The sequence below is a fragment of the Cynocephalus volans genome, chromosome 5 (assembly GCF_027409185.1).
Source record: "Cynocephalus volans isolate mCynVol1 chromosome 5, mCynVol1.pri, whole genome shotgun sequence".
NCBI lineage: Eukaryota > Metazoa > Chordata > Mammalia > Dermoptera > Cynocephalidae > Cynocephalus > Cynocephalus volans.
In genome coordinates this window covers 167,046,366-167,062,143 of record NC_084464.1, presented here as the reverse complement: position 1 = coordinate 167,062,143, position 15,778 = coordinate 167,046,366, and the positions used below count along the sequence as shown (strand labels likewise).

The 15,778-nt window shown below is 40.2% G+C and overlaps 1 protein-coding gene across 4 annotated transcripts in view; it reads right to left on the bottom strand.

Moving 5' to 3' along the window:
• The window catches only part of LOC134378511 (zinc finger protein ZFP2-like), a 38,488-nt gene extending 27,431 nt beyond the window's left edge, over nt 1-11,057 (bottom strand). For 2 of the 4 annotated variants that reach the window (XR_010023651.1, XM_063097695.1), the window contains exons 1-2: nt 10,979-11,057; nt 7,917-8,059 (exon numbers count right to left, since the gene is read on the bottom strand). Coding sequence is in view for 2 of the 4 variants with exons in the window: in XM_063097695.1 (XP_062953765.1) it covers nt 7,917-7,973 (57 nt within the window). In the remaining 2 variants the exon portion in view is untranslated. Of the gene's footprint in view, nt 1-1,810; nt 1,919-7,916; nt 8,060-10,978 lie in introns of those variants that run through there. The other 2 variants (XR_010023652.1, XM_063097696.1) reach the window with 2 other exon arrangements.
• Nucleotides 11,058-15,778: the final 4,721 nt, after the last annotated feature.

Genomic DNA, 15,778 nt, shown 5'->3' with positions numbered 1-15,778 from the left:
CTCCACAGAATGGGAAGAAGAAAAATCAAAAGACAAATATCCAGGCACTGTAATAAGTTATCAATTAATAAAAATAATATTACAAAACTTAGTTTATACCTTAAGAAATATCCTTGTTGCTAGTGATAAAAGTGTTAATGAAATTTATCTCTTCCAAGGAGAGCATAAACAGGCATGAAGGCAAAAGTATACATACATACATACATACATACCTGAAATACTGTGTTAGATGAACAAATTTAAACACAAGTTCAATATAGACTGGCATAAGAAAGAAATAGAAAATATAGTTTTATTTTGTATTCAGTTTGCACTTCACTGAAATGCCAAAGATGTTAAACTCTTCCATGTGAACTGCATGGTCTCATGAATATGAGGCAACAGCAAAAGTCCAGTCACAAGAACACAAAGAACACACCCCACATTAATGGAACTACACACAGCACCATGTCTGAGTGAGTGATCTTGGGCAGCATAAGGGAAAAGCAATATTGAAACAACTGATTATAGAATGATTTTTCACTTAAATATGGGACCTATTTAAAACAGCAAAACATTTTAAGTAATTGTTTTTTAACTACTTATGAATTAAAAGTACATTAAAAAGGCATTCCAAAATTTCCTTCCTATGTGCCAAAGGATTGCTTCTGTCCACACCAGGTTGTACACTGCAACTTTCTAAACCACACGGAGCAAATAATGTGGTCCTGTAAGTACATAACTTTATTTGTATTTTAATAGTCATCCACTACAAGGAGAATGGAAAAGGCTTTTACAGAGAGTCAGAAGGAAAAAGAAAACAGGGTGACAGAAGACCAACTACATTACAACATAGAGAAATAAGCACACAGAAGAGAGACTTAACACTATAAAAAAGAAACAGGGAATGAAAAAGCAGAAACAGAATATGATAGTAATTTGCTGTGCAGAAATTAAAAAGAAGAGTTTTACTCTCAGGCTATCTACATAAGTACAGCTAGTTAGGACCTGGAACTGCAAAGCAAAGTTTGAAAAATGGGACAAAAATACAAAGAGCAAAAGTGAAACAGACTTGAATACATAATACTTGAAATATCTGTGGAATTGTCCAAGTGGCAATTGGATGTATTATTCCAGCATTCAAGAGAGAAAGTTAAGCTGACAACAAAGATTTGAAAAGTATCAAAATTTCCATGTTATCTGAAGACATCAGAGTGAATGAACCTGAGGTTGAACATAAAAACGAACAAGTACAGAATCTGCAGAAACACTTTATCTTTAAACACTGGATAGAGGGGAAGAAAAAGGGGCATTACATCATAATACAGGAGTTAGTTCTCCCAGAGGACATTTCTTAATATGTATGTGCCTTACAATATATCATCAAACTACATGACACCAAACCTAATAGGACATCAAGGAGAAATAGAAGAATTCAGCATCAAAACAGGAGATTTCAACACCTTCTATCAAAAATGAACCAATTCAGCAGACAGAAAGCCATAAAAGACACAATTAAACTCAGTAACATGATCTGGGTATAATGGATATCTACAAAGTACTTCCAACAATAACAGAACAGACATTCTTCTCAAACTCACATAAAAAAAATCACTAAGAAGACCATATTCAGATTCACATAACACACTTTAGGAAAATTATAATAATAGAAATCATACAATATGTGCTGTCAGACCACAAAAGAATTAAACTAGAAATTGCTAACAGAGCAATGACTACAAGATCCCCAAAGAGAGTGGGATTAAACAACACACTCTAATACATGGGCTAAAAAAAGAAAAAAAATGTAAAACTAAGAAAATTAAAAATAGTTTTAATAAGTGAAAGTGAAAATGGGGTTGACCAGTTATCTCAATTGGTTAGAGCACAGCCTTGTAATGCCAAGGTCGAGGATTTCGATTTCCATACTGGACAGCCACTGGAAGAAAAAAAAGAGAGAGAGAGAAAATGACACCAAACTTTGTAGGATACAGAAATAACTGTTCTCACAAATTTTTATGACACTGAATGTGTACTTTTTTAAAAAAAAATCTAAAATCAATAATCTATGTTTCCACCTTTGGAAACAAAGGGGAAAAAAGAGCTAATTACATTGAAAGGAAGCAGAAGAAAATAAAAACTAGAAAAGAAATAAAATTGAAAATGAAAATCTGGAGAAAAAATAAAAGCCCATAGCCAGGCTTACTAAAAAGATAATGAGCACAAGACAGAAATTACTAATATGAGAAATGAATGACAGCACATCAATACAGATCCTGTGGACATTAAACAAATAATAAATACTATGAACAACTCTGCACACATTTGACATCCTACAGGAAAACAGACCAATTCCTTAAAGGACAGTTTACCAAAACTCACACAAACAAAAATACACAATGTGAATAGGCCTGTATCTTTTATGAAAATTGAGAAAATAATAATGTTCAAAACAGAAAGCACCTGGCCCAGATGTGTACACAGGAGAACTAAAGCCAACATTTAAGGAAGAAACTATACCACCTTCCTATAATCTATTGCAGAGAACAGAAGATGAAGTACTTCCCAGCTCACTGTATGAGAACAGCATTACCCCAGTACCAAAACCAGAGAATAGAAAACTACAAACTGTTATCTCTCATGAACGTACATGCAAATAAGTTCAATAAAATATGAGCAAGCCTAATCCAACAATGTCTAAAGAGAATTATGCACCATGACCAAGTGGTATTTATCTCAGGTAGGCAAAGGTGGTTCAACATATGAACATCAATTAGCATAACTGATAACAAAAACACTAATAAGAAAAAACAAAAAATCACATAATCACATCAATAGATGCAGAAAAAGCATTTGAAAAAATACAGCACTGATTCACCATAAAAATTCTCAGTAAACTAGGAATAGAGAGGAACATCACAACTTGATAAAGATTATCTACAGGAAACTGCAGCTAACATTACCCTTAAATGGTGAGAAACTCAAAGCTTTCCCAGATAATCAGAAATAAAGCAAGAATGTATCCTCATCACTCCTTCAACATCATACTAAAAGTACTGGGTAGTGCAATAACACAACAAAATAAAATAAAAGATTTACAGACTGGGAAATAAATAAAATTGTTGTTAGTTGCAGATGACATGGTTATCTGTATAAAATATCCTAGCAAGTAAACAGAAAACCTCCTGTAATTAATTACTGATTACAGCAAGGTTGCAGGATACAACATTAATATACAAAAGTCAATCACTTTTCTATACCCCAGCAATGACCAAGTAAAATTTAAAACAAAAAACACAATACTATTCACATTAGCAACTCAAAAAAGAGAAAAGAAAGTCGAAAATTATCTACCTCATAAGAAATTAACACCAAGAATACATTTTAAAAACACCTACAACCAAACAACAAAACAAATAATCTGATCAAAAAATAAGCAAAGGGCTTCAACAGACATTTCTATAAAGATGATATACCAATGTCTAACAAGCTCATGGAAAGACACTTAACATTATTAATCACTAGAGAAGTGCAAAACCACAATGAAGTATCATTTCACACCTAATAGAAAATAACAAGTATTGGCAAAATTGGAAACTTTGTATGCTTTATGTGAGTATATAAAGTGATGCAGCCCCTATTTAAAAAAAAAGTACAGTGACTTCTCAAAAAATTAAAAATAGAATTACCATAGGATTCATAAATCCAACATAATTAATAGCAGAATCTCAAAAAGATATTTCCACACCTGTGTTCAGAGCAGCATTACTCAGAGTTAAGAAGTGAAAGCAACTCAAATGTTCAACCATGAATTAAGGGATAAATAAAATGTGGCCTATACATACAAAGAAATAATATCTAACCTTAAGAAGAAAGGAAATCTTGACATATGTTATAAAATGGAACCTTGAGTACATTATGCAAAGTGAAACAAGACACTTACAAAATGACAAGTATTGTATGGTCCCACTGATAAGAGTCAAAGTATTAGAAACACAAAGTAGAATGGTGGTTGCCAGAGGGTGGGAAAAGGGGGAAATTGGGAGTTTCCATTTAATGGATATAGAGTTTCAATTTTCCAAGATAAAAAACTTGTGGATATCTCCTGAACAACAGTGTCAATATACTTAAAACTACATAAAGGTTAAGAAATGATTCAAATGGTAAATTTTATGCTATATGCTTTTTACCAAAATTAAAAATAAATTATTTTAAAAGCCAATAGCTGAACCAAAATAAAATATTTTTTAAGAATTAATTGATGAAAAGTTAGAAAATGAAAAGCAGATGATTAAAAGACAGATGAGGCAAATACAAATAGAAAATAGCAAAACAGCACACTTAAATTAAACCTTAACAATAATTAGTTTAAATGGAATTGCATTAAATATTCTATTTAAGGCAAATACTGTCAGACTTGATAGGAAAGTAAGACCCAACAGTACACTGTCTAGAGAACTACATTTGAAATACAAAGAAACAGACAAAACGTAAAATAATGAAAACATATCTAACATAGCAACACAAATTATGAAAAGCTTAAGTGGAAATATTGATACCAGCAAAAGACTCTTCAAGACAAATTATATTTCTAGAAATAAATGGAATACTGAAAGATGTGGGCCACACTACCACCTCCCATAACTTGGAAAATGGAAAAGGTATCTCACCATCTCAGGGTCTGCCAAAGGAGACTTTTGGGCACAAAGGAAAAGTGCTACCTGGCCTCCTCTCTCTGTCAGTGAGAAAATAAAAGAAATATGTTCAATTTTCAAACAGAATATGAAGGAGCCAGGACTTGTTGAGTTTGGCTATTTTTCCATCCATTTTTCCCAGAAAAATATTTTCAAACTGTTTTGTGGCAAGGATCAAGTCCATTGTTTTCCAAAAAAGATAAAAGACCAAAAATATCTCTAGCTTTCTAAGTACCTGAGGATCTGACACATAGATAGTGCCTAGTAAACAATAAAACTTCTAAGGAAATAGCCACCATGGGGAGAAGGGGAGGTCAGAGAACAAAGGGCCTGACTCAGAATGTGTGGGGGTAGCACCGGTCTAATGGATTTTAGCACAATGGAAACCCATGTCTTTATGGCAGTGAATACACCAGATAATTTCCTGTATCAAAAGGCCAGAGTCAGAAAAATGTTTTAAAAAAAAGAAGGACGTTGGATCCAACATATAATAACTAAAAATAGGTAAAGAAAGTCAGTCAACTGCAAACCCAGCTCTTCAAGGAAGAGATTGACAGAGAATGGGGAGAGCCCAGAGGACACAGTGAAGAGGCACAAAGCATCCTCTCCAGGGACAGGACTGGGCCCTGAGGAAATACAACAGCAGGCACCTGATGGGAATAAGTAACTACTCAGACCAGTGCCCTCAGGGTGCTGCCCCTTCTCACCAAACCTGTCTGAAGAAAAGTGCACACATGGTCATGCCTGACTGTTCACTGTAAGCTAGATGTGTGTTAAAAAGATGACAGGATACTGGAGCTTATTTAGTTTAGCTTTTTGTCAACTGCACAGTGGCAAAATATTTCTAAGGCTCTTGAGAGGGGCAAAGTACATTTTGCATTCAGTAGAAATTTATGATCAGAGAGCAGACTGTGGTCTATTAAACAGGGCTGTAAAGTCTTGCTATTCCTCTTATTGACAGGTGGAATCTAATTGCCTTCCCCTTGAATCAAGGCTGGTCTTAGTGATGTGCCTGACTACAAGAATACATTGGAAGAGACACTTTGGTATCTGAGTGGAGATAACAGGAATCCTTGCAGCTTCTGCCTGGGCCTCTTGGACACTTGTTCTGGCAGAAGCCAGAGAAACCTGACTACTCTGAGAATGCCACTCTGTGAGGAAGTCCAACATGGCCACAAAGAGAGGGCTGGATGTCTGCTCAGTGTTCCCAGCCACTAGTTTTTCCAGCTCAGAGAAAAGACATTGTGTAGCAGCGAACCCACGCCACCCTGCCCAGTTTACTGACTCAAAACACTGTGACATGTCATAAGATGTTCTTATTTTAAGCCATGAAGTTTTGTGACACTTTCTTGCATAGCAGATCACTGGAACACCAAAAAAGTTATTAGAGACCTTAGGTAGTACTTTGATTCCAAACATGCAGACTGTAGGTTCACACTGAATATTAGATTTAAAACAAAGAATGAAAGCATTTCACATCTTATGTTAGGTCTCAAACTACAATTGTGAATGTAAATGTTCAGTTAACTGGTTTGTCAATTTTTATTAACTAGCTGTTAGCTACAGTTCTACTTTAAAAACATACTGATGACTAACACACACACACCCATTTTTCTCATTTGCTTTCAGGTAATTACTTAAAAGTAGGAGAAGAATAAAACACAATCTGTAAGAAAGTTTAAAAACATGGTGGTTGTATTGAACTGCAAACAGATAACTGTATACTAATAAGAACTACAAATAGAATCACTGATGTACATTTATAGAAGCAAAAAGTAGACATGAAAATTTGTGCTTTCTGTTTTTATTATTTCATGTCTTTTTACTGACTGTTGTTCAAACATGTCCCAGTCACTCCTGAAGGCTTTCTCCCCATGGACACCTAAGAATGTCACCACAGGTGCTGGCTAGAAGCACAGCTCACTAGAGATTGAACCTCATAGCCCAGCAAACATTACCTTCAGGTTTTTACAAGAATGATATTTCCGGTGGAACAAAGTTACTGTCTTTATGAGTACAAACATCTCTCCCTATGCTGGCAGTGTATATAGAAATTAGAATAAAATGAAAAAGCCAAACAAACAAAAGTAGCAGGAAGTAACACAAGATAAAATTAGACCCAAGAAACAGGGAGGAGTCCAGGAGAAATTTCATTTTGGTGGCTTGTGTCAATGGTTGGGTGGTAGTGATAACATATATAACAGAAGAAGAGGAAGTGTTTTTAATTTTAGATTTGTTGACCTTGAGGTGATATTTTGGGTTTTTTTCCTGGCAGCTGGCTGGTGCAGAGATCTGAACCCTTGACCTTGGTGTTAAAACACCATGATCTAAACAACTGAGCTAACAAGCCAGCCCCTTGAGGTGCATTTTGAATAGCTACAAATGAGCATTCAACAAGTTCAACCTATGGTCAAAGACTAGGGAGGAAGTACCACCTTGAGAGAAAGAGGAGTGTAAAGTACAGAGGACTGAATCAGTGAGAAAGAATTTCACATGAGAAGAACAGGGCCCAGGATGAAGCATTTCAATAAGCTATGTTTTAAAGAAGAAAGTGGAAGAATTCAGGAGAAAAGAGAAATAACCATCAGTGAAGTCATGAGAGAAACTAATAAACTAACACAGAGGAATTTCCAGGATAATATCATGAACAGTAGTTCGAAACGTACCAGAAGACTCAAGTTAGAAAAAGACTAGAGAATAGTCATTGGATTTGACTGTAATTTAGGTTATAATTCTAGGTTTTGCCTGGGAATCTAGTACAGCCTTCCAAAGCCATGTGGAACTAGATTTATTTTAGAAACTTTATAAAAACCTTACTAAGCAACTTGTGCCTTAGAACTAGGTAACAATTTCCACTGCAGAAAGTGAGAAATGTTTATTTCCAGGTAAACAGTGAAAAACTTTCTAACATTGATGGTGTTGCAGAATTTGCTGCCACCAAGTCTTCACATCCCAAGAGAATTTGGCAGATTCTCTTCTCAGATTCCATTCCAATCATGTAAACAAGGTGTCTGCCTTTTTTCCATGACATCACAAAGACCAGACAAAAATTTTTATTTTTTTTCAACTTGGATGACTCTGAGGTCTTAGAAACTGCTGTATCTACATGCCAACTTTATCTTATGAATGTACATTTCTTTCAAGTTGAGTTTTTCTCATCTATACTTTTCAATTTTAATTAATGCATTCCATAAAGCTCACATAATTTAAAAAACTGAGTAATAAATAATAAAAAAAACTCACCAGAGATTTCTTAATCTTTTGTTGCTCTTGTAAACCCATAGCACACTCTGGCAGCATAGCTGGGAGAAAAGAGAATGGAACGGACTAAAGAGAGAACTGTTGTGGCTTGGTTCTACATTCTCCTTCTGAAAACTCTCTATTAGCTGAAAAAGAGAAACAAACAAAAAGCCTTCCTGTGAGGGAACAGTCCTTCATGCCTCAATAAGGGGCAACAAGACCTCATTAAAGAAGCAGCTACAAGAACATTATTAGCTACACATTACACATACAATTTATTTTTGGGTCAATGAAAACATACATGGCCTACTGACTTAGCACAACTCAATATTACCTAAACATATAACTTAACACCTGAAACCAAAGAAAAACACACTGTGACATCACTAGAATTAATGTCGTAGAAATCATTTGGCTGTATTAACTGTTACCCTATTAATATATTAAGTTCACACATGACTCCAGAAAAGTGTTTCCATTACAACACATCTTCCTTTTATGTACGTAAATATCTGGATAGTGTGCATCTTGTAACCCAGCACACGTTGCCCATGATTATACAGGTAAACAAAATAAATATAATGTATATTTCTTCTGGTTCACTGACCTCCCTGTACCCAAGCCCTCATATAGCATGTTCTGACAATAAACTAGTCTTTGTCATGTGACCTGCTTTGGACACTGGCACGTTAGAAAATGTCATGCAAACATACGTTTGTAAAGTACTGGCCATTGGTGCATGCCTCTTAAACTGAGTCATATTGTGAAGAAGACTGGGGAGACACAGGGCCCAGCCAAGTGTCAGCACAAACCACAGGACATGTGAGTGAAGCCTTCTTTAACCAAACAGCCTCAGTCAAGTTACAAGGTGACTAAATCCACACATGTAATCAAGGGAACACTAGAATGAGAACTGCCCTGCTAAATGCACCCCAAGATGGGGATCTATAGAACTTCCAAAAAAAAAAAAAATAGATGTTTTTTTAAGCCATTGATGTTTGACTTGTTTCTTACATAGCAAATACTGAATAATACATCTAAGTCCCCAAAACTCAAAACATATTTAACAAAATTATGTGGAGGAGAAAGTCTTAAATTACAAGTCAAATACATTCAATATACCTTCACAACCACAGGTAGAAGTTTTGAAAGATCACAATGAATGTTAACCATGTGTATTTCAGTGAAGTTTCTAGCCCTAATAGAGGCTATAGGATTCATAAAACACAATTATTTGCACATCAGTAAACTAAGTTGTAAGTTTTGTTTTGTATTTTTTTTTACATCACATACAAGTTGTTTACTTTAAAAACATACAACATAAACAGTACGTTATAAGTGAATAATGCACTGTACCAGGGTACTTTCAAAAGTTTGGGGGGAAATAGAATGAAAAGAGAATAGAAATCCTTCCATGAACTTTTTGAAGCACACTAGCATTTTAATTACATTTAAGAAATTGATTTTGAGTAGAAGGGAAGTGCAGTCTAATTTTCACATTTTAAATAATGTAAAATTGCCTCTAATATATTCCTGCAAAAGTTCTGATTTTAAAGAATAGGTTACTGACATTAAGTAAGAAATACTTACATTATTTACCCTTTGAGGTGACATAATCCAAAGTACCGGAGTTAAAAAAGGATAGAGATGTTTGAAGCAATGTATGTTAAAGCAATGTTGGCTCTAAGTTGACTTCAGCATTACAAAAAATAATCTCAAAAATGAACAAACACTTGTTTTGACTTAAATGTGGCAAAATGGAAAATGCTAGCCCAAAAGTCAGGATGTCTAAGATCAACAAATCATGTGATCCTGGGCAAGTCACATTTCCTCATATCCAATTATTTTCACTTTTCTTACAAGGTAGAAATATGGGAAAACCATTCCTGAATGACCAGAAAAGAACTATGAAGATAGAGAACCACAAGCATGTCTCTAGATGCCAAATTTGGCCATAGGCTGGGTTTGAGAGAGCTCAGACACTAGGAACAATGAGGGAAGACTGAAGGAACGGGAGTGTGGTCACAGAGCACTGCAGACAGATCCTCTCAGCTGTGACAGGTTATTTTTGCACCCCACATAACACCTTCAAACCCTCTTCAATAAGTAACACCTCCTGGTCCTTGCCTCTCTTTCTCAGTCTAATTCACTTCTCCCTTCTGAAAGTTGGCCCAAACCTTCCGATACCATCTAGTCTCACATACCCATTGAATGAGGTATTATCAGCCAACTCCGGTGTGCTCTAAGCACTAGACACAATCACTGTTTACACTGTTCAAAGCTCAGATCCTCACCTTTCTGGGACTCTTTTGCCTCTACCCTGAAGCAGTACTGAGAGGGTTCTGGCCACAATGATGTCCCCCCAGGTGGGATTCATATTCACAGGACACCGTCCTTCAACGTTTGTCACACCTCCTTCACTCCAAAGAAAATGGGACCAACATCCAGTGCCCCAATCTCCCTCCTAGAAGTCACTGTCCTAGAAACAAGGTTGTGTATCAACTTCTGTAAACTCAAACCAGGAGCTCTAGGTAGGCCGCACAGGGCAGGAGGGACCAGAAATGTGACTTGCTGAAGAGACACTGAGACACCCACGACCACAGCAGCCACAGAGTGACAGTCTGCACACACCTCACAATCCCCAGATTCAGCTCTGGGATCTGGGGCGTTACACTAATGTTCACACGCTCACGTTACAGATGGTGAAGTGAACGTCCCATAGGTCGGAACCAGGTTCCTGATGGCGGAGCTGGAACGTGACCTCCCCACACCTCCCAGGCTCGCTGTCTTCACGCACCCCCACCCACGTTCTCGTCACCACTTGGGACCTGAGCCCCCGTCCTGGGACATCTGGAACCGGCTTCTGCACACCCGGCAGCGCCGTCCTCTGATGGAACCGTCTGGAAAGCGCGGCCTGGGTGCCCCTTCCCCGGCCCGGCCCAGGTCCGCACTCGCGCTGCACGTCAGGTTCCACCCCCCGAGGCCCGCGGCGCTTCTTCCCCCAAGTGCCGGGACACCGTCCCACTCCCCGAGGCTCGCGGGCTCCTCTTTCACCCTCCACCCACCTTCAGGGACTCAGAATCCAACCCCAGGATTTGAGGAGCAGTGTGAGGACAGCGGAAGCTTCCCTAATTTCCAGACAAAAGATGGCGGAGTGGGAGGAGCCGCACATGCGCGCAGAAGTAACACCGAAAAGCCCTTCCCATAGTCCTGTGCGGTTGTCTCACTGGAGGGCGAAACTACATTTCCCAGATGGCAGCACGAGCGGAGCCTCACAAGTACAGAAGGAACTTGGAGCAGCTGTTCAGTGCGCCTGTGCTGGTGACATCATTGGAGGGCAAGACTACGTTTCCCACAAGCCTGTCATCATCCTTTAGGGACTAAAGGAGAAGATTTTGTTTCCTTTCTCAGCAGGGATTTTTGCTACCAGGAGAACAGGACCTGATGGATCAAGACTGGTGTCTTTCCACGTTATTATGAAGTAGAATTCTGATTCTTTACTAAATCCTGGTTTGACAACCTGAGGCATTGTGCGTATAACAGGGAAATTCGAATGTGGGCCAATTACCACATGATATTAATATATAACAAGCAATTTTACTGTTTTTAGTTGTCATATAGTTATTGCTATTATGGAACCCATATTTATATTTGCAGATGCATTTTAGAGGAAGAAAAAATCATGTATCTATTTTCCTTTAAATGGTTAAACAAATGAGAAGTTAATATGGTAGCAGTGGGAAAAATAGGATAATTTCGTCAGGCTCCCTCGATGTTTCTTGTAACCAAGTTGTGTGTGGGTGGAGTTAGTGCACATGTGCACCAGTGTGTCTTTCTAGTTATTGCTTTTGTGTGTTCTGCAGTTTGTGAAGCAGGCTGGGGGCAGAGAGCTCATGTCTAACAATAGAGCATGTTTACTCTGCTGGCAGCTGCTCAGTTTCAGTTTTCCTTTGGACTTTGCCAGTAGCAGTTGAGCTTCTGAGTTTCTCCTTCTTACCACCTAGCTCGTAGTGTAGTGTGTGCTGAATAAAGACTATTCCTTCTTCAACCAAGACTCCAAGGATCATTGTGTCCAGTTACCTAGCTCATAGACCTGCATGTGAAGGGTTTGTGAATGAGCTCGAGGAGTCTGTGAGCTTCAGATGCAGCCCTAGCTCTACAGTAGCTCTCTTCCAAGCCATTAGAAAATGTTTGTTCTCATCCAATAAACTAATTTGTCTGTCTTCATAGTACTACACAGTTGGAAAACGTTTGTCCCTCTTTCCCAGATAAAGAACTGGTTATTATTACAATCTATTGATATGAACCTATTAAATTCTAAATTTTAACCCTACAGCCATTGTAGGGCAATGTGCCATGTATTTGCCACCTGAAACAGACTAATACTAACCAGGCTCATAGTAACCCAGTTAACATGAGACCTTGGTTTCTGTCTCATGTTGTGAACACCCCATTTTCTCCTGGGTCTCACTATATTCTTACTACAAACCACTTCCTTTGCAGCAAGGGCACCTGATACAGTGCGTTTCAGATTAACACCTCATGCACTTTAGGATTCATGTTTTGAGTCTTGTCTGTACGCAGAAATTTTAATTCTATAAATCAGCAAGGCTGGCAATTAAGATTCACATGAGGGTTCGAAAAGGAGGTCATCTCAGTCATTCTGACCCTAGAGAATCTGGTTCATGTCTCTCCTCTAGCTTCTGGCAGTGTATTGACAATCTTTGACATCACTTGGCTTGTAGAATCATCACCCTGATGTTTGCCTTCATCTTCCCCTGTGTGGTCTGTGCACAAATTCCCCCTATTTACAAGGACATCAGTCATACTGGATTAACTAATTACAACTGCAATGGCAGTGTTGCAAAAAAAACATCACATTCTGTGGTACTGTGGTTTAGGACTTTAACATATAAATTTGGGGGAAGGGTGAACACAATTTAACTCATAATGGAAACTTATCTGTAACTTCAGCAGAAGCTGTGAATGATAGCACCTCCTCACTGAATGGAGTATAACAAGTCTCCTGTTGGTATGAACAGAGACAGCGCATCACATTACTCTAGATTTCATGTTGGCTACTTGTATGGGTTTGCTTGGGCTGCCATACACAACACCACAGACTGGGCAGCTTAAACAACAGACATGTATTTTCTCACAGTTCTGGAGGCTGGATGTTGAAGATCAAGGTGCTGGCAGGATTGGTTTTCTCTAAGGCTCTCTCCTTAGCTGGCAGATGTTTTCCTTCTCTCTTCCTCATCACATGGTCATCCTCTGTGCACAATCACCCCTGGAGTGTCTATGTATGTCCTAGTCCCCTCTTGTAAAGGACAACAGTCAGATTGTTTTAGGGCCCAGACTCATTTAACCTAACCACCTCTTTAAAGACCCTATCTCAAAATGCAGTCACCTTTTGAAGTTCCTGAGTTTAAGATTGTAAAATAATTTTTTGGGGGGGTGGGATAGGACAGAAATTAGCCCATACAGTAGTCAGGGTGGTGTCTGTGTTGTTACTAATATTTAGATAGATTATAGCTATGCCCATCCACTCAGATACCTGCCAGGCCCCTCAGGCCAAGCAGGTCATATCCTGGACTCAGACACTCACTTTTCTTGTGACCCCTCTCCTGGAGGTGGCACTCTTCTCTCCAGCAGAAGTCTTGTAAACCCAGATTGCCACACTTCCCTACCTCCCACCTAGTGGTTGCTGCTATGTTTCTCACTAGGCAAATGTATCATCTTTCTTTTTTGTACAAACTGTCTGTGTTCTGAGAAGTTCATGAGATCCTGGTCTAACAAGATCTTGGGTGGGGGTGAAGGGTTCCATTGGGCAGGACTGCCTCCTGGGAGGATTGGTGGTCCTACCCTTCAGAACCTACTCTCTCGGTTTCAAGATGGCAGTGGCTGCGGCGGTTGGCGCAGAGTAGCTGAGGTGGAAAAGGCAGCTACTGGGCCTCAGGCAGCCGGGAAACTTGTGGACATTCCTCTTGCCATCTCTTAAGGGAGGACCGCTGCTGGTGGCCGGTCTTGGGGGGTGACCGCCACTTTGCCTCCGGCAGGAGAGGCTGCCTCATTTACAGGCAACAGCTTTGAAGTGTGGAGCAGGAAAAGAACTGTTTCTTAGCTGCAAAAGCGAGTCTCTAAACAGGGAACATGGCGCCAGGGCTGCTGTGGATGCAGAGAGGATCCCGGAGGCCGGGGCCACGCTGAAGGCGGCCAGCTGCCCTATTCAGGATTCGAGGTTTCAGGCTGGCATTAAAGAAGATTCCTGGGAGCACCCGAGCCGCGCCGCGACTGAACAGCCCAAGGCAGCAGCGGCCGAGAACAGGGAAGGAGGCAAACCAGAGGCAGAGAGTGAGCACCCGACCTGGCACAACCCTGTGAGTGACCCCTGGACCAGCCCTGTTTGGGGGCCTGACGCCCACCCGGCTCCCACCTGCATCACCAGGCCACTCACCGCATGGGGGCTGCCTCCATTTTCCCAGGTGCTGGCAGCTCCACCTGGTTCGACTGCCACTGAGCCTTCCCACTTGCTTGGCCCAGCCCAGGGCTTTCCAGAGCCTGTGGGCCGGCCTCCCCTCCCACTCCCTCTGCAGTTCTCTGGTGGGGCTGGTGGTGTGGGGCATCCCTGGCCAGTGTCGGGAGGGCAAGGAAGTACGGGCAGGCCGACTGTCACTCCACCACACCCTGGACTCTGGCCCCCAGTAAACTTCCTGTTACTGGGAGGCAGTTACCATCTCTGTGGCCACCAGTTCAGAAAAAAAGCCTAACCAATTTCTAGTTGGGAATAGTGTGCTAGGAGAGTTCCCAGGCCCGCTTGAAACTGCCGGAGAGCTGGCTGCAGGCAGGCGCTAGACTCGGTTTATACCCGGGGGGATACAAAGGTGAACAAGTCCCGAGAAAGACCTACACAGTGCTACAAAGGCACTCAGAGCGACCAGTCATCTGTGCCTAGCAGAAACCTGGTAGACCTCCTGGGCGAGGAGGTGCCGAGCAGGGTCTTGAAGGCCCAGCTGATAGACGAGGGTTGCAGAAGACACGCCCCAGCCCAGCACAGTGTGCACAGAGTGGGGAGATGTGCGGCCAAGGAGGCGGAGACTCGACAGAAAACACACACCCTGTGGGGTCGCCACTGCATGATCCAACAGCCTGGGCCAGAGCACACGGAACAGGGAGAAGTCCGGCACAGGAAGTAGAAGCTCAGCAGAGAGCACACACCCTGTGGTACCGCCCTGTGATCCACCAGCCCAGCAGAGTCCAAGCTGACCAGAAGGGAGGCTCCTTGGAGAAGCCCAAGACCCGAGGCAACCACACACACAAGGCACTAGAGGCCAACTGAGCAGTCACAGAGGTAGCCATACCAAATTGGCAACCACAGCAACATCCTAGTTAGTCATTAGTCTCAAACCGGTGGACTGTGAAACCCCCTGCCACAATGAATAAACATCAAAAAAAAGATACCAGAAATACAAAAAATCAAGAAAGTACACCACCAAAAGATAATAAATCTCAAATTCTAGATCCTATAGAACAAGAAGCCCTTGAAATGACTGACAAGGAATTTCGAGTGATAATTCTATGGAAACTGAGTGAGATACAAGAAAACACAGCTAGACATCATGATGAAATGAGGAAAAGTATACAGGATCTGAAAGAGGAAATGTACAAAGAAATCAATGTCCTGAAAGAAAATGTAGCAGAACTTGCTGAACTGAAGAAGTTATTCAGCGAAATAAAAAACAGAATGGAGAGTTTAACCAGCAGGCTTGTCGAAGTTGAAGAGAGAACCTCTGAACTTGAAGATGGGCTGTTTGAAATAACACAAGCAGACAAAAAGAAAGAAAAAAGAATCAAGGACATTGAAG